The sequence below is a fragment of the Microcaecilia unicolor genome, chromosome 10, assembly GCF_901765095.1.
Source record: "Microcaecilia unicolor chromosome 10, aMicUni1.1, whole genome shotgun sequence".
Taxonomy (NCBI): domain Eukaryota; kingdom Metazoa; phylum Chordata; class Amphibia; order Gymnophiona; family Siphonopidae; genus Microcaecilia; species Microcaecilia unicolor.
The window spans coordinates 144,359,827-144,379,696 of NC_044040.1; the positions used below are offsets into that span (position 1 = coordinate 144,359,827).

General features: G+C 41.9%; 1 protein-coding gene across 6 annotated transcripts in view; it reads right to left on the reverse strand.

Moving 5' to 3' along the window:
* NGEF (neuronal guanine nucleotide exchange factor) overlaps positions 1-19,870 on the reverse strand; it is a 360,617-nt gene that overhangs the window by 66,778 nt on the left and 273,969 nt on the right. For all 6 annotated transcript variants that reach the window (XM_030216010.1, XM_030216011.1, XM_030216009.1 and 3 more), the window contains 2 exons: positions 9,812-9,901; positions 3,537-3,700 (listed from right to left, as the gene is read on the reverse strand). In XM_030216010.1, coding sequence (XP_030071870.1) covers positions 3,537-3,700; positions 9,812-9,901 — 254 coding nt within the window. The remainder of the gene's footprint in view (positions 1-3,536; positions 3,701-9,811; positions 9,902-19,870) is intronic.

Genomic DNA, 19,870 nt, shown 5'->3' on the forward strand with positions numbered 1-19,870 from the left:
CTCTGGAGAAATACATATGAGATCTGTAGAGCAGTAGTTCCCAACTCTGTGCTGGGAAACCTCCAGCTAGTTGGGTTTTCAGTGAACATGCATTACATAGATCTGCATGCTCTGCCTCTATCACAAGTAAATCTATCTTGCGCATATTCATTGATGATATCCTGAAAATTCAACTGGCATCAGTGATGCCCAAGGCAAGGTTTGGGAAGCACTGCAGTACAGCATAATAAACTATTCTAGAAGACAATAAAATGAAGAAACTATGATATGACTGGAAATAACAAATAGAGAAATATAAAACAAGGGTATATATGGGAATGGCGTGGATATTGCAGCATGAACAGACTAAAAAAAAACAGAAAATGGACAAAAGCCATAGGGCCCAAATGGATACATCCCAGAATACTGAAGTAACTCAGAGAAATCCTGGCAGGACCCCTTAAGGATTTATTTAATAGATCTCTGGAGACTGGAGTGGTTCCAAGGTGTTGGAGAACAGTGAATGTGGTCCCTCGTCACAAAAGTGAGGACAAGGAAGAAGTAGGAAACTACAGGTCAATAAGCTTCAATTCAGTGACCAGAAAACTAATGGAGACACTGCCTGAAGGAAATATAGTGAATTTCATAGAAGCCAGTGGGTTGCAAGATCTGAGGAAACGTGGCTTTAACAAAGGAAAATCATGTCAAATGAATCTGATTGATTTCTTTGACTGGGTGACTAGAGAACTGGACAAAGGACATGTGCTAGATGTAATCTACTTGGATTTCAGCAAAGTCTTTGATTTGGTTCCTGAATAATCTGAACTGGCTAAAGTTAGGACCTAAGGTGGTGAACTGGATTGGAAACTGGTTGATTGACAGACAACAGAGGGTGGTGGTGAATGAAGTTTATTTGGAGGAAAGAAGAATTGAATAGTGGAATGCCTCAAAGACTGGTACTGGAACTGCTTCTATTTAATATATTTGTGAGCATTGCCGAAGGATAAAAGAAAAGATTTGTCTTTTTGCAAATGACAAAAAAATATCCAACAGAGGGAGTAAAAAACATGAGAAGGGATCTTCAAAAATTAGAAGACTGGTTTAAAGTCTGACAGTTAAAATTTAATGTGAAAAAGTGCAGAGTGATGCACTTGGGGTGTACAAATCCAAAAGAGACATACAAGATAGGTGGTGAGAGCCTAACAACAAGCACGGTTCAGGAGAGAGACCTTGGGATAATAGTGTCTGAGGATCTCAAGATAGTGAAAAAATGTGACAAGACAGTGGCTGTAACCAGAAAGATGCTGGGCTGCATAGAGAGGGGTACAACCAGCAGAAGAAAAGAGGTATTAATGCCCCTATACAAGTCGATGGTGAGCCCCCACTTGGAGTACAGTGGTCAATTTTGGAGGTCATATCTAGTTAAGGACATAAAAAGACTAGAATCAATCCAGAGAAAAGCAACAAACGTGGTATGGGGTTTGCATCAAAAGTCATATGAGAAGAGACTTGAGGATCTGAATATGTATACCCTAGAGGAGAGGAGGGATAGGGGAGACATGATACAGATGTTTAAGTACTTGAAAGGTATCAATATACATATAAATCTGTTCTACAGATGGGGAAGCGGTAGAACTAGAGGACATGGATTGAGATTGCAGGGTGATAGATCTTAGAAGTAACATCAGGAAGTACTTTTTCACAGAAAGGGTGATGGATGCCTGGAATGCCCAGGAGGTGGTGGAGATGAAACAATTCAAGAACACATTTGATAAATACAAAGGATCCTTACATGGAAAAAGGATGGAATCAAAACAAAAACTTGTCAGTACTTAGATGGCAGTTCCAGTACTAAGGAAGTACACCAGTACTGGCCAAAAATAAACCAGATATTTCTACAATCTGTGTCCCATATATGGCAAGACAGGGAAGCAGGGCCGCCGAGAAGGGGGGGGGGGCAGGGGGGACAAAATTCCCTGGGCCCGGGCCTACAAGGGGGGCCCGGCGCCGCAGTCCCACCCGCCCTCCGTTGTTGACCGTCTGCCACCGGGCCGGGCCCCCTGCATTGAAATCACAGCACCTCTCACCTCCGTGTGAAAGCGCTGCAGACAGCAGATCACCTCCCTTCGGGCCTCCTTCCCTCCCTGTGTCCTGCCCTCGTCTGACGTAACTTCCGCGAGGGCGGGACACAAGGAGGGAAGGCGGGCCGAAGGAAGGCGATCTGCTGCCCTACTGCCTGCAGCGCCTTCACATGGAGGTGAAAGGCGCTATGATTTCAATGCAGGGGTTCGGCCTGGTGGCGGATTGAGAGGGGCAGCGGCGGCGACCTGAGGGGGGGGGTGGGGGGGTGCGGTGGCAACCTCGTGGGGGGGGGGGGGGGTGGAGGGGGGAGCAGCCCGGCCCAGTCTCTCAGTGGCCCTGCAGGGAAGACTTTTACAGTCTGTGTCCTGATTATGGATGGGCAGGAGAGGGCTTTGGTAACAACTGCAGCAATTGGGAAGTAGGACCAGTGCCGGGCAGACTTCTACAGTCCGTGACCTAAGGAAAGCAGGAACAGATCAAGAACAAAAGTGTGTTTGTGTCACATTCACCTAAAGGTTGATAGCAAGTAAAATGTCAGTTTGCATCATTGTTGGATTGCTGGTTTAATCAAGTATTGACAATGGGGCTGATAGGTAGCCGTGTTGCCTCTTGCAGTCAGGGCTCAGCCCGGATATTCAATGCTGGGCCGTTTTCGGGGACCAGAACTGATTATCTGGTTTATTTTTGGCCAGTTCCAACTTAATCGGCCAAGCTGAGATTCAGCGCTGGCCGGTTAAGTTGGAGCCAACCAAAGATAGGTCTGCTATTGACGTGGCCAGATTTGGATGCTAAACTTAGCTGGTGATGCACTGAAAATTGGCAGATAGTTGATTATATCGCATGATATAACTGGCTATCTGCTAAGCACTAACTGGCAATATTCAGCTGGCTATCTTACGCTGAATAGCCAGCTAAATACTACTACTACTACTTAACATTTCTAAAGCGCTACTAGGGTTACGCAGCGCTGCACAATTTAACAGAGAAGGACAATCCCTGCTCAAAGGAGCTTACAATCTAAAGGACAAAGTGTGCAGTCAGTCAAATTGGGGCAGTCTAGATTTCCTGAACAGGGTATAATGGTTAGGTGCCGAAAGCAACATTGAAGAGGTGGGCTTTGAGTAAGGATTTGAAGCTAAATACCATTTAACCAGCCAGGTGCCATTCCTGGCCGGTTAAATGGTTTTGAATATTGGGGGAACTGAATGTAACTACCCAAAATTATAGAACAACTTCTTCATGATTGTGTGACTACCCCATTTGTTATGCCAGTGTTTAATCATGATGGAATATAACCTGCATGGAATATAACTCTAGCCGCCTTATTGGGCAGACTAGATGGACCATATGGGTCTTTATCTGCTGTCATATACTATTTTGCTTGTAGCAGGTGTTCTCCGAGGACAGTAAGATGAATATTCTTACTGCCCCACCCACCTCACCTTGGAGTTGAACTCTATCCCTTTCAAACTCACCTTGCCAACTGCTTGCACATTAGCAACAAATCATTAAACAGGAAGAGGTAGACAGTGCGGAAGAGTTTCTTGGTGCGAAGAGTGCGGGAGGTCTTCGGTCCAGACATCTGCTGCAATTCCCCTTGCTTCAGTAGCCAACGTGAGTGAGAGATGATGGGTACAGACTAAAATAAATAAATAAATAAATATATATATATATATATAAAGCAGTAATCAGAGTGGACCTTATCCTTATTACACATGCAGAGAGCATCTGGTAGGAGTTTATTCTAGAAAGGAGCATAGGAACCTACTTTCCTTTACAGAATACTAGCCTAATCAGACAATGAAGACGTCCAAATCAATCTTTACAGCATAAGACCCTATAAGATTGTTTGGGACTTGTGTAATAAAGATTGATTTGGACTCCTACAATGTCTGCTTTGGTTTGACCTTGTGTTTCGCTGCGGACAAGAAGAGCCTCTTTTGGTTTGCCATAGAATAGTAGCCTATAAATTAGGTGTGAGCACTTATGGAGCTGGTGTGAGTGCATGTGCCTAAGTGTCAGAGATACATACATAAGTGTGACTGCCTCCCAAGCACCGCCCAGACTGTGTCTGCCCAGACTCTACCTATGTGTATGTGCGCCACTAAAATACAAGTTATGTAAGATATGCATATGTTTACAGAAAAGCACTTAGGTGAATTTGTGGTATATATGTACATATGTGCTAGTATTCTAAATATTTACATGTGTAATTAGTGCTTAAATGTTAGTGCTTAGTTTATAGAATTGCCCCTAAAACACTAACTGAGATCAAGAATTGCTGTAAAATTGCACAACTGATCTGGCCAACTGGTGCACAAAATGTTTTCTTGCCTAGCAAGAAAACACCTCAGAGCATAGGAAGTAATAGATGATCAAAAGTCAATGTATTGGTAATTAGACATTTATGGAAGTATATTTTAAGAAAGGAAGAAGCAGCAACAGAAAATGTGTGTATTTCATTTGTGCAATGGTCAGTAATCTTTTGATTACTCCTGTTCACAAAGTGCTCCGCTGCCCATCACTTCACTATCCAGTCTGTTCCTCCAAATGACCCAACAGGGAGTCTCCGTTTCGCACAAGCTGGTCAGCTACTTGCTTAGGTTTGCAACTCAGCAGATCGGACACAGGATTGGAACCCCTGATGCAGCTTGTGCGAAACGGGGACTCCCTGTTGGGTCGTTTGGAGGAACAGACTGAATGGTGAAGTGATGGGTAGCGGAGCACTTTGTGAACAGGAGTAATCAGAAGAACCTTAAGATAAGTGCTGTGGGGCTGTCTGACCACAGTCGTGGATTTACACTGAACTGATCTGAATTGAGAATGTGTTGAACTGAAATGATAGCAATCTGTATTCTGTGTTATATATATATATATATATATATATATATATATATATATATATATATATATATATACACACACACACACACACACGTTTGTCATTGTGAACATTTTCAGCAAACACTTAAGCATAATAAGGAGTGGAGGTTTTTTTGAGCCATATGATGGGGCGCCAGGCCCACGCCTTATAGCTGGATAATTCAGGCTGGTTGGGTGGTGTTACTGAGGCTTTTTTTCTCCACCTTTTAATGGCTGTGTAGTGTTGGTTTGTCTGGGTCACACTGTGTGTATTAACAATTATTAGTGCAGCTTTTAGGCTGTGAGGTTGGATTTTCAAGTTAAAATTTATTGCAAAGAGGTGTAGAGTGATGCACTTGGGGTACAGAAACCCTAAAGAGAGATACCAAATAGGAGGGGAGAGATTAGTAAGCTCGAATCAGGAGAGAAGACCTTGGGGTGTTGGTGTCTGAGGATCTGAAGGTGAAGAAACAATGCGACAAGGCGATGGCCGTGGCCAGAAAGATGCTAGGCTGCATAGAGAGCGAGCGGCATAACCAGCAGAAGAAAGGAGGTGTTGATGCCCCTCTACAAGTCATTGGTGAGGCCCCACTTGGAGCATTATGTTCAGTTTTGGAGGCCATATCTTGCTAAAGATATAAAAAGACTGGAAGCGGTACAAAGAAAAGTTACAAAAATGGTATGGGATTTGCATTGCAAACCATATGAGGAGAGGCTTGCTGACCTTAACATGTATACCTTGGAAGAAAGGAGAAAAAGGGGTGACATGATACAGATGTTCAAATATTTGAAAGGTATTAATCTGCAAACAAACCTTTTCTGGAGACGGGAAGGCAGTAGAACTAGAGGACATGAATTGAGGTTGAAGGGGGGCAGACTCAGGAGTAATGTCAGGAAGTATTTTTTCATGGAGAGGGTGGTGGATATGTGGAATGCCCTCCCGCGGAAGGTGGTAGAGATGAAAATGGTAATGGAATTCAAACATGCGTGGGATAAATACAAAGGAATCCTGTTTTGAAGGAATGGATCTACGGAATCTTAGCGGAGATTAGGTGGCGTCACTGGTAATTGGGAAACAAAACCGGTGTTGGGCAGACTTCTACGGTCTACATCCTGATTGTGACAGAATAGATATGGATGGGCTTGAGTGTAAATTTTAAGGGGCTTCGACGTTAGCTTCAGAACTTAGTACAAGAAGAGTGCTGGGCAGACGTCTACGGTCTGTGCCCTGAGAATGGCAAGGACAAATCAAACTCGGGTATACATATAAAGTATCACATAACATGTAAAATGAGTTTATCTTCTTGGGCAGACTGGATGGACTGTACAGGTCTTTATATAAGTACATAAGTAATGCCACACTGGGAAAAGACCAAGGGTCCATCGAGCCCAGCATCCTGTCCACGACAGCGGCCAATCCAGACCAAGGGCACCTGGCAAGCTTCCCAAACGTACAAACATTCTATACATGTTATTCCTGGAATTGTGGATTTTTCCCAAGTCCATTTAGTAGTGGTTTATGGACTTGTCCTTTAGGAAACCGTCTAACCCCTTCTTAAACTCTGCCAAGCTAACCGCCTTCACCACGTTCTCCGGCAACGAATTCCAGAGTTTAATTATGCCTTGGGTGAAGAAAAAATTTCTCAGATTTGTTTTAAATTTACTACACTGTAGTTTCATCGCATGCTCCCTAGTCCTAGTATTTTTGGAAAGCGTGAACAGACGCTTCACATCCACCTGTTCCACTCCACTCTTTATTTTATATGCCTCTATCATGTCTCCCCTCAGCCGTCTCTTCTCCAAGCTGAAAAGCCCTAGCCTCCTTAGTCTTTCTTTATAGGGAAGTTATCTCATCCCCACTATCACTTTAGTCGCCCTTCACTGCACCTTTTCCAATTCTACTATATCTATCCGTCATTTACTATGTTTACTATGTTACTAGCACTTATGTACATACAGTATTTATTTATTAGCATTTATTCACTGCATTTAAAAAAAATTCACCCAAGGTGGTGTAAAGTAAGAATAAACTAAACATAGGCAACATACAATTATAGCAGTAAGAATATTCAAATAACAGCACATACTATGGCACAGTATGCTACTTAAATTGTCAACACAATACACAATAAAACATCTTAATAGACAGCATAATATGTTCGCGAATACCCACATAAATGCTAGCACAGCATGTAGGTGTTACTCTGTAAATAACCGTTTAACTTGCACATTTGCAAAGGGGTATACATGGGATGGAGCAGGGTACAGGTGGGGCTCCAAGTTACTCAGGTAACTTAAATAATACTGTAAGTTATGTGCATCCCTGCCACATTTAGGCAACACCTCTCCCCCTTACAGCAGCTCTGTGGCTGGTGTAACTGTGCCTAAATGTTAGGCACACCAATATCGGGTTAAACTTGTACTGTATAATGGAACCCTGGTGCCCAGGTTCCATTATAGAAAAGGCTCTTACTGCATGGCCTTGGGGCACCTATTTGGCCTCTTTTATGTCTAATTGAATCTGCTTTTCTCTTCACAACTACATGTTGTAATTTTTCTCCCTTTTCTTTCAACCTCTTTTGCATCGTCCTCCTCCTCCTCCTCCTTTCTATATATACATTATAAGGTTGTTGCAAATCACCTTGCAGCACATAGGGAAAGGTGGTATAGAAAAATACAATAAATTAAACAACATACTTTTCTGCTTTAAAAAGAAGCGATGATTGTAACCCAAAATAGCAAGGATGAATTGGAAAAGAATGTCAGTGACTTAAGACACAAATAGGGTCACTAAATTCAAGGAATGGACATGTATTTCCAAGTACGTGGACCTTTCTATTTTTCTGGTAGCAAATAGTGGAAGAGGCCTCTTTTAAGCCTCCAGAAGCAGGATTCTGAGGAGTGATGCCTCGCAGTGCAAAACTGGTACCAGGCTGTGATTACGAATGCATTACTAGAGAAAGGCAGAGCATGTCCTTTCTTTCCCTTTTATAAACAGGCAAATCATACCAAACAATGTTTCTCATCTAGTGTAACTATAGTGCAGCACTGCCTGTGTCTGTACGGGAGATTTGGACTCTCTTTGTCGCTGCCTGTGTCTGTACCAGTACACACACTGTACATAGATTTTTATGAGATGCCTGAAAGACCACAGAGGGAAATCTGTACAACAAACCTGGTTAAAGACAGGAAAAAAACTTGGGATGTCTTCCACTCGAAAAGAGAAGTAGGAGAGGGTATGTGAGAGCTGTTAACTATCTTTCCTCATCAGATAGAACCCTACTTAGTTAAAAGAAATCATCAATTTCCCTCTTTCCTTTCTTTCCACTAAATAGTACATCTGTTCCTGTGCATTCAGTGGAAAGGAAGGCTTATGACTAGTCAATTTTTTTTCCATAAACAATGTCCTTCAGTAATTTTCCAGTGCAAGCAAATATATGGTAACAAGGAAGTGACTAGGAAATGCAGTAATCCAAACCAGACTTGTTCAGTAGAAGGAAAGATCAATAGAGGGCACTGTTACACAAGTCAGAGAGGTAAATTACCATGAGAGCTGAGAATTACAGGTATTATAGCTAAGAGCGTTTGTTCTTTAATAAGTAACACATGCGCAGTAGCTTCATATGTACGGCAGGAGGCATTTCAGGAGCACAGATACAAAATATTTTTAGCTCAGAGCTGGCAAATAACTGGCAAGGATTAGTCAGTATTTTCAGGTTTTGCTTTTGGTTTTTTTTTATACTCAGAGTGTGTGATGGGATCGCTCAGTGCTGTGATTTCTCAGCTCACATTCATTGTGTAATAGGATCTCTCTCTGTAATGTAATTTCTTCAACACTCACACTCAGTGCTCTGATCTGTCAGAAACTCATGCTCAGTTGTGTGAGAAGATCCCTCAGTGCTGTAATTTCTCAGTTCATTGTATGAGGGGAATCTGTCAATGCTGAGATTTCTCAGCCTTGTATTCACTGTGTTAGAAGACTCTTCAGTGCTGCGATCTGTCAGAGACTGATGTTCAGTGTAAGAAGAACCCTCAGTAACGTTAAATACTCAGAGACTTGTACTCTGAGTATTTTCAGAGCAATTGTCAAGAATTACTCCTAAATTCTGCTGATGACTGCTCAACCTTACTAGCACCACACCCTCCCCAACAACTGCATCTAACCTCTACAATCTCAAAATACTCACTATTCCTATGGTTTTCTTATTGTCTCTATTTATTTATTTTTCTTTGATTCCCTTTCTTTTTTCCACCTCCCATCTCCCTCTTTCCCCATTTTCTTTATTTCCATCTAAACTAGTTCATTTGTCTCCCTTTTCCTCTTTTTTCTTTCCCTTCCAATTCCCTCCCTTTTACCCCTTTCTGTCTACACTGGCAGCTACATCTTCATCTTCACTGTGGTCAGGTGGCAAGGGACTGCTCTGGAGTGGAGCAGCTGCAGATGCTTCCTAACTCCATCATGGTCAGTGCCACAGGGCTGATCAGTTCCTTCTTTTCCCATTCACAAAACCATTAAATCTCAAGCTCAGACTATGTGAGAGGATTGTCCTCCACAGTGGCGATCCTAGGTCGGCTGCCACCAGGGGCGGATCGCCACTAAGCACCTCCCCCCCTGGGTGCAGCGGCATCCGTCCCCCCAGGGTGCAGCACGACACCCCCCCCCCCCCCAGCGCATCAAGCCCCCCCCCCCCGCCCTTGGTACGCCATTGCTCCTCCATGCAGTAATCTGTGAGAAACAGAAACCATAGTGGCTGCTATTTGTCACAATTCATGCAGCAAGTTTAATGGGAATCACTCCATGATGTGACTAGACAGAGACTGACCTGCTGGAATCACAGAAATCTGCTAAATCAGTGGGAAATAATATCCAGGTTCTAAAGGTCTTTACCTTTATCTTGAATTCTAATGTCTTCTCAATGCTGATGAGTTGTTCTGTGCGACTCATTTTTCTCACACCCTCATTGCAGGCTCTCACTACCTGAAAGAGACAGATACAAGTGGTCAGAAATGGATCTCTACACTGTTTCTGCAATTAAAATTGCAGAACCCCTAACATGACTTCTTGATGTGGACTCAGATGATTCTTGAGTAGAATAAATCTCTTCATAAGTTCTCTGGGAGACAGGTTTGGTACAATGTATTTATTTATTTAAAACATGTATAAACCACCTCCTTGATACTCTGGAGTCACCCAAAGCAACGTACAAATCATAATCGTACTATAATACAAAAACACAGAATATACAGCCAAAACCATTCAATGAATACTTCTGTGGAAATTCTGTGCAAAAAAAATTAAGAATTCTTCACACAACTGGGTAAATTCTCAAAAGATCACCTAAAGTTAGGCACTGGAATGTGCGCTAAACGCAAATTCTATAATGTTATAGAATACTAGTGTAAGTCTACATTTATATGCCTAACTTTAGACATGAGCACTTATGAGCTTAATTTATGAACCTAATATGAAAATCAATTTTAACCTCCTAACTTTATTTATTTGTAGCATTTGTATCCCACATTTTCCCACCGACTTGCAGGCTCAATGTGGCTTACATTTGCCGTAATGGAAGTTGCCATTTCTGGGTAACAGAATTACAAATGGTATTGCGTTAGGTGCAGACATACAGTGGTGGAAATAAGTATTTGATCCCTTGCTGATTTTGTAAGTTTGCCCACTGACAAAGACATGAGCAGCCCATAATTGAAGGGTAGGTTATTGGTAACAGTGAGAGATAGCACATCACAAATTAAATCCGGAAAATCACATTGTGGAAAGTATATGAATTTATTTGCATTCTGCAGAGGGAAATAAGTATTTAATCCCTCTGGCAAACAAGACCTAATACTTGGTGGCAAAACCCTTGTTGGCAAGCACAGCGGTCAGACGTCTTCTGTAGTTGATGATGAGGTTTGCACACATGTCAGGAGGAATTTTGGTCCACTCCTCTTTGCAGATCATCTCTAAATCATTAAGAGTTCTGGGCTGTCGCTTGGCAACTCGCAGCTTCAGCTCCCTCCATAAGTTTTCAATGGGATTAAGGTCTGGTGACTGGCTAGGCCACTCCATGACCCTAATGTGCTTCTTCCTGAGCCACTCCTTTGTTGCCTTGGCTGTATGTTTTGGGTCATTGTCGTGCTGGAAGACCCAGCCACGACCCATTTTTAAGGCCCTGGCGGAGGGAAGGAGGTTGTCACTCAGAATTGTACGGTACATGGCCCCATCCATTCTCCCATTGATGCGGTGAAGTAGTCCTGTGCCCTTAGCAGAGAAACACCCCCAAAACATAACATTTCCACCTCCATGCTTGACAGTGGGGACGGTGTTCTTTGGGTCATAGGCAGCATTTCTCTTCCTCCAAACACGGCGAGTTGAGTTCATGCCAAAGAGCTCAATTTTTGTCTCATCTGACCACAGCACCTTCTCCCAATCACTCTCGGCATCATCCAGGTGTTCACTGGCAAACTTCAGACGGGCCGTCACATGTGCCTTCCGGAGCAGGGGGACCTTGCGGGCACTGCAGGATTGCAATCCGTTATGTCGTAATGTGTTACCAATGGTTTTCGTGGTGACAGTGGTCCCAGCTGCCTTGAGATCATTGACAAGTTCCCCCCTTGTAGTTGTAGGCTGATTTCTAACCTTCCTCATGATCAAGGATACCCCACGAGGTGAGATTTTGCGTGGAGCCCCAGATATTTGTCGATTGACAGTCATTTTGTACTTCTTCCATTTTCTTACTATGGCACCAACAGTTGTCTCCTTCTCGCCCAGCGTCTTACTGATGGTTTTGTAGCCCATTCCAGCCTTGTGCAGGTGTATGATCTTGTCCCTGACATCCTTAGACAGCTCCTTGCTCTTGGCCATTTTGTAGAGGTTAGAGTCTGACTGATTCACTGAGTCTGTGGACAGGTGTCTTTCATACAGGTGACCATTGCCGACAGCTGTCTGTCATGCAGGTAACGAGTTGATTTGGAGCATCTACCTGGTCTGTAGGGGCCAGATCTCTTACTGGTTGGTGGGGGATCAAATACTTATTTCCCTCTGCAGAATGCAAATAAATTCATATACTTTCCACAATGTGATTTTCCGGATTTAATTTGTGATGTGCTATCTCTCACTGTTACCAATAACCTACCCTTCAATTATGGGCTGCTCATGTCTTTGTCAGTGGGCAAACTTACAAAATCAACAAGGGATCAAATACTTATTTCCACCACTGTACATGGTAACATACATGGAACATAACATATATGGAACAGATCATGGTATATATATATATACCATGTGCATACATACATGGTAAAGCAGAATACATTATGGTATTGCATGAAGGTTCCTGAGTAATAAATTGGATTCTAACATACATTAGGTCACCGAGCATAGAGAAACCCTATTCGACATAAGGTTTAAGGCGGTAGTGCTTGATCATTAATAGCAAAGAGTCATATGGTAAGATTTCGGTTTTGTATAGATCGTGTATAGTGTTATTATTTAGTATTTAAGATGGATGTTTATTGTATGCCTTCTTGAAAAGATCTGTTTTCAGTAGTCTTATTTTCCCTGCCCTAAATCCCACCCCTGTTGCCACATACTTTTTATGCTCCTAAATTTAAGAGTTTAGTGAAATTTTAAGTAAAAATGTATGCGGTCAGCCCTAGTATATTTCAAACAAGCCAATTTATGAGCATAACTCAAAGGGTCTCTTATCAAGCTGTGCTAGCGGGTCCCAAGCAGCAGTGCTGGGCCCTTTGTTTTTATGGATTATGTGTTTCATCATTTTCATATCCTTGCTATTGCATTTGTTTTGTCACAGGGAGGGATTAAATAAATTGGTGCTTTTATACATACTCTTCAGCAGCTTCCTTTTTTTCCTTTTAAATTGTCATTATGATCCCTGTGAGCATCACCTTATAGAATGCACTTAGACAGTTCTGTGCATAAATTCTAATTAATACCAATTAGTGTTAATTGCTTGTTAAGTGGCAATTATCAGCACAGATTGGCTTGTTAACTAAGTTGCATGCTCAACTTAAGTCGCGCTATATAGATTTCTAGGGGTAAGCCTCTCCATTTAAAGCATATGCATCCATAGTCCCCATGCTCACTTACAAACTATTATTCCTATCATACCCACAGCTAGGCTTTGCACTTTTCCCTGCTACTTCTGGAGAGGTGTATGTGTATGTGTGGTATGTATAAAACACAGAGGCACATCTTTTTAGAGTCTCACTTGACAAACCCTTGGGAAAGAAATAATACTATTTTGTGCCTCATGGAACAAATTCTTATACAGATTCTACAGATAGAAACACAAAGTCCCTAATCTGTAGTCCCTAATCCCCACCTCTCCAATAAGTGGGAAGGGAGCTATATCAGCATCTTGGATCTCTGTTAGTTCAGAGAAAGATACGTTCTGTATATTCTGGCCAACTATGTGTCCCCAGTAAAAATTCTTTTCTAAGCTCTCCTCAACACCAGCTCATTAGTAAAGCTAAGTAAACCAGCAAGGCTTTGCTGCCAAATTTGAATGTGCTTATTGGTAACCCTTTGAATGCAAGCTTACATCCACTGATGATATTAATCAACAATATATTCAACTTCCCCAGTTTCACTTACTAATTTTCTTTCAAGAATGTCTTTCTCTGGCTGTCTGAGCCCGTTTCAATCCCACTTTCTAGAATAAGGCCAGAGGAAAAATTGGAGAGTGATTGATAAAGCATTATGGGATCATAACGGTCATCTCTTCATCTTTTCTCCCATTATGTTCCTCATTCTCCTCTTCTAACCCAGGTCTCTAGCAATACTTATGAACCAGGATCACAATAAATGATATTCTCAAATGTAGATCTATTATTTCAAAAAGTGTAGTACCAAGGCCACTGTATCACTCAAAAGCAACACCCAGGGCCGTGCCTAGGGTCTCTGGCGCCCCCCTGCAGACTATCAGTTGGCGCCCCCCCCCCCCCACCCGTGTGGCATCTTCTTTCTCTCAACGCGGTACGGTTTTAAAATTTTGAAATAGAACTCGATCGCCAGCGCCGCTACTGGTGCGGCGCCCTTGAAGGCAGGCGCCCAGTACTAAAGCCATGAGTCACAACAAATATAATAAACTCAAACAAAATCTAGTTGCACAAAATAATAGTAAAATTAATAGCACATAAACAAACAGCTAGTCCTATCTGTCAAAAATGTCAACTGTATGAGTGCAGTGGTTGCTTGAGCATCACCACTATAGCACAAACTTGTTCAAGCGTGTCCAGGAAAGAGTACTGTCAGCAGAGAGTACAAACTTGTTCACTATGTCAAGGGAGACGTACTGTCAGAAGAGAGTTTGGCAAGTTGGTTTGTGCTTTGTGTCCCCCCCCCCCCCCCAACTGCAGACTCACAACTGCAGGAGCCGGAGTTGCGTGGACACTACAGGCCTTCCTCAGGGCGGACCCTTCCCTCCCCCGATACCCACCCTGCCCACATTGGCTGTGACAAGCAGCAGCTCCACTCCATGGCTCCCCATCTGCTCCCGGTCTTCCTCGTCAGAGTGAGAACTTGCCATACCGCAAGCAACACCTGCCCCGGTACTAGTTCAGGAAACAGCAGCAAGGAAGCTAAGGCCGCGCCTTCCCAACCGCTAAGCAAAGCTGAAGAGCTAAATCGCGCCCCTCCTCCCGCCGCTCGCTGAGCAGCTGAAGAGATAGATTCCCCGCTTTACTTACCCAGGTGTAGAGCTCGCAGGCGGACATGTCTAGGCGCTGATGGGGAGGGAGGGAGGAGAGCCGAGCCTGAGGCAGCAGCGCATGCGCATAGGCGCCGACGCGCCAATGCGGTATGGTATGGTTTATTTTTTTAATTCTGAAATAGAACTCGACCGGCAGCACTGCGGCCGGCGCGGCGCTGTGCCCTTGAAGGCAGGCGCCCCCCTGCGGTGCTTACCCCGCTTACTGGGTTGGCACGGCCCTGGCAACACCTGAAACCATCTCCTTCTAAGTTCATCAGTGGTGTTTCTATAGTGGACCTGCATCTGGATGTACTTCATGCACCATGCTGAAGGTTCGAATCTGATTGCTCTAGGATACCTGACCAAAAATTCTAGAACTTTTAGATTTGATTTCAATTTACCATAGTTAGCAAATTTGAAGATTTTGTATATAAAATATATATACTTTTTATAAATTGTACATTTAGGTTTGCTAGAAACTTTGGCTTGTAATTTAACATACTGTACAGTTTTCCTTTCTTTCTTGATTAGTGTGAATAAAGATATTTAAAAAAATAAATCACTAGAAATTATTATTGAGCCCTTTATTGGCATTTCATAAATTGTGACTAATCCACTCGTTTCCTTTCAGTTAGTCATTAGACCTAGCCTGTATGTTCACATTTTCTCAATAAGTATATTGCTGGCAAATAGGCCACTTAATGCACAATCACAGGAGGTTTTGCAAGAGTTCCAAATCCCGAGCATGGAAAAACTAATGGGGGTGATTTGGTGGTCAAATGCTTCATATTGTGCTTTGGAAACCTGTCACCCTAGTTGTATGATGTATTAGACCCAATAGGGCAGACTGTGAATAGATCAATGAGGAAAAGAAAATTTCCTAAGGGGCCTTTTTACTAAGGCGCAGTAGACACTGGCATACGCCTACCACGTGACTAAAAGCACTGCCTCAGGATACACTGAGGCATCCCGCAGTAGTGTGCCCATCAGCATGCGCTAATTGTTGGAATGTAATTGTATTTTACATGCATTGCCTGTCACCTATTATTTCTCTGTGATTACTCTGTGACCTCTGATGTGAATTACTTAGAGAGGTCACACAGCTATGCAACTTCCTGTGGGGGTTAGACACAGCAGATGCAGCACATGGAGCACATGGAGCTCATGATCTCTCCTAACCTGAGAGGATCTATGGTGGTGTGAGCATCCATTACCATCTAAGCACATGGAAGGAGCTGATAATACAAATGTATAGTAATATGTATATAAGCCTGTCTGATTATAATCTAACTACAAACTGTGAGTAAACAGATGTTTTGTTACTTCAACTTTAAAGTGACTCAGCAGTGAATTATTCAGGGGTGAATGAGAGAGAGATGAAGAAAGAAATTAACATTTCTAAAGCTGAAGCTGTGTATACTAAAATCTGCTAATTATTTACTACAAATAATCCAACAAAAGGGTTATGGGCCCAGGGCCAGGAATTGAAAAAGAAGAGAAATATTACCAGGCAGAAAAAAAGGCCACATTTTTCTCTTAAGTTTTAAAGGAAAGATTCAGTCTGTCTCTCTCTCCCCCCACACAGCAGACAGAAGGCTAAGAAAATGGCTGAGGGAAGAAATTCACCATTGTTCTATTCTCTCAAGGTGCCTAAATTAACTGAATTTAATTATCGGCAGTGGGAACTAAGATTCATATGTCTCCTTCGAGCAAAAAGATTAGATATATGCTTAGACCAAGACAGAACAGCTGAAAATATGGCTGAATGGGACAGTGCAAACTATTATGTGAAGTGCATGCTTTTGGAAGCTCTCTCAGAGAAACAAGCCATATTAGTGGAGGGAAAAGATACACCAAAGGACATTTTATATAAACTGAGAACTATGTATGCAACTACATATGCAAAGCAGCAACCAATTTGGCTGGCAGAGTTGAATGAAACCAAATTAAGGGATAAAAGTAAATGTAATGATCACATTATGCATCTTATGTCTTCATTTCAAAAGTTAGAACTTTCTGGAATTCCCATGTGTGATGCATTGAAAAGAGCATTTCTTTTTACCTCACTATCAAAGAAGTTTGATGTTTTTAGGTCTGTAAATGAGGCCATTGAAGGGCAATCTTTTGAACAGGCAACATCAAAACTAAGGCAGGAATGCATAATAAATGATTCTGAGGAGATGTGTTCTCAAAGCAAGTCAGAGAGAAATGAAACAAATTTCTTGGCAAAGAACAGAGGAAGGCGGAGCAATGGGAAAACTCCACCCAAGGGCAAGCTGATTTGCTACTCATGTGGAAAGGAGGGACATGTATCTAAATGGTGTAAGGAAACACAAAACACTCCCTCTAGCTCACCTAAGCCAATGGAACTAAAGAATTTTCAAACCAGGAAATGTATGAAGGACAAAGATAAACACAAGGGCTTTCTAATGGCAGAAAAATCTTTGACTATGGTAAATAATAATTCAAATGAAAGTACTTGGATTTTGGATTCAGGGAGTACATGCCATTTAACCAATTGTAAGAATTTCTTTCAGGAAATGTGTCCAGAAGAAGGTATTCTTAAAACTGCAAACGCAGGAACTGCTAAGATCCAAGCAAAAGGTATTGGATTCTTAAAATGCAAAGTGTCTAATGAAGTTAAAGAAATTCCTGTAAGTGATGTCTTGTATATTCCCCAAGCAGTTTGTAATATGCTTAGTGTATCTACATTAGATAAGAAGGGATTTGCGATTCATTTTGAAAACAGTAAGTGCACAATCTCTAAAAATGATGAAGTGTATGCTGAAGCTTTTATGCATAATGATGTTTATAAACTGAGCATTTCAGGTGAAGCCTCACATATGGCGCAAGTAAGGAAGAATGATGGTAAATGTAGTCTGGAAATCTGGCACCGCCGCCTGGGACATCGTGATTTTAAGGTGATCCAGGATCTTTACAGTAAGCAACTGGCCACCGGCATTCAGATAAGTGCAGATGCTGGTAAAATGGAGAAATGCATAGACTGTGTTACTCAAAAAGGTGTGAGACCCTCATTTCCTGCATACACAGGAAATAGGAGTAATAAAGTACTGGACTTAATACACAGTGACTTATGTGGACCGTTTAATATCCCATCATTGGGAAATAACAGATTTGTGCTAATATTCTTGGATGATTTCTCTAGATATTGTGTGGCCTATTTGCTGAAAGAAAAAAGTCAAGTCACAGACATGCTGAAGAAATACGTAGCCATGGTGAGCAATAAATTTGAAAGAAACCAAAGGTTCTTCAGACCGACAATGGTGGTGAGTTCACTTCACAAAGCATGCGCACATTTCTAGAACAAGAAGGCATTCAACATATCACAACAGTAGCTTATACACCAGAGCAAAATTCTGTTGCAGAGAGAAAAGTTAGGTCACTTGTGGAAATGACCAGATGTATGCTGTCAGATAGCAATCTCCCTAAAAGACTATGGGGGGAAGCCATTCTCACAGCAGTGTACCTACAAAACAGAATGCCAACTAAAGGCGCTGAGCGCACACCACATGAGACATGGCATGGTAGGAAGCCAAACCTGTCACACATAAGAACATTTGGAAGTACAGCATATGCTCATGTACCAAAGCAAAGAAGGCATAAGCTGGATTCCACAACAGAAAGGGGCATTTTAGTTGGCTATGCTCCAGGACACAAAGGATATAGAATTTTGAATCTGAAAACTGGCATTGTTGGCATAAGACATGTTACATATTTTGATGAAAACAAAAGGGTTGATAAAGGCTGGATTATCCCAGATGAGCCTTATCATCCAGAATATGAAACTAGAACCATAATAGACATGCCAGTGTATATAAATGCCATACCAAGGCAGATGTCTGAAAGCAACTCATCTGTATCTAACGAGGAACAGGCAGAGGAAGCAGACACAGAAAGGATCATTGAAGAAGACAGTACAGTTGGAGAAGGGGAATCAATTGGAGAAGAACTCTCAGATTTAGAGGATGCAGAAAGGTCGGACCAACCTGTTGTCAGACGCTCATCCAGGGAAAACAAAGGTGTTCCACCCCCAAGACTGTCTTACCTAACAAAGTCAGCAGAAGCTCAAGAGCCCTTAACATGGGATGAGATTGAGAAAATGCCAGCAGAAGAAGCTGCTGAATGGCATAAAGCTGCACAAGAAGAAATTGATGCATTGGATAAAAATAATACTTGGATTCTTACAAAATTACCTCCTGGCAAGAAAGCTATAGGATGCAAATGGGTATTCAAGTTAAAAAGGAATGCACAAGGAAAAGTGGAAAGGTATAAAGCCAGATTAGTGGCAAAGGGATATCTTCAAAAATATGGAGAAGATTTTGATGAAGTGTTTGCACCTGTAGTGAAACACACGACAATTAGAACACTTCTGAGCATTGCAGTCTCAAAAGGCATGCAAGTCAACCACATTGATGTGAAAACAGCATTTCTTCACGGAGAAATAACTGAAGACTTGTACATGGAACAGCCAACAGGTTTCATAAATACAAAACAAAGACAGCTAGTGTGTAAATTAAACAAAGGTCTTTATGGATTAAAGCAAAGTGCAAAATGTTGGAATGAAAAATTGCATGAAATATTGACAAATTTAGGATTTAAGCAAGGTGAAGCAGATAAATGCTTGTACACTAGGTGCACAAATGGACAATATGCATACATTTTAGCTTTTGTTGATGATCTGCTCATTGCAAGCGAAAGTGAGCAAGAGTATAAGGACATTGTAAAGTGTTTAAACCTGAATGTTGAGATAAAAGAACTTGGTAATGTGTCATACTATCTTGGTATAGAAATTGAGAAACAAAATGATGGTTCTTATCTTCTAAGCCAGAAGCAGAAAATAAATGAGCTTATTGAAAGTTTAGGTATGCAAGATGCCCAAGTTGTAAGCACTCCCATGATCACTGATTTTCTGAAGGATGAAACAGTAAGAGAACCTTTACCAGATAACATCCAATATAGATCAGCCATAGGTAAGTTTTTATATCTAGCTACCACATACAGGGCTGATATAGCAAATGCAGTAGGAATTTTGAGCAGAAGGGTCAGCTCACCTACCAAATCAGATTGGACTGCAGTTAAAAGGATGGTAAGGTATTTAAAGGGTACCATTGATTGTAAATTAAAGATTTCAGCCAATAGTAATCCAAAACTAATATGTTACTGTGATTCAGATTGGGCAGGGGATCATTCTGATTATAAATCCACAAATGGAT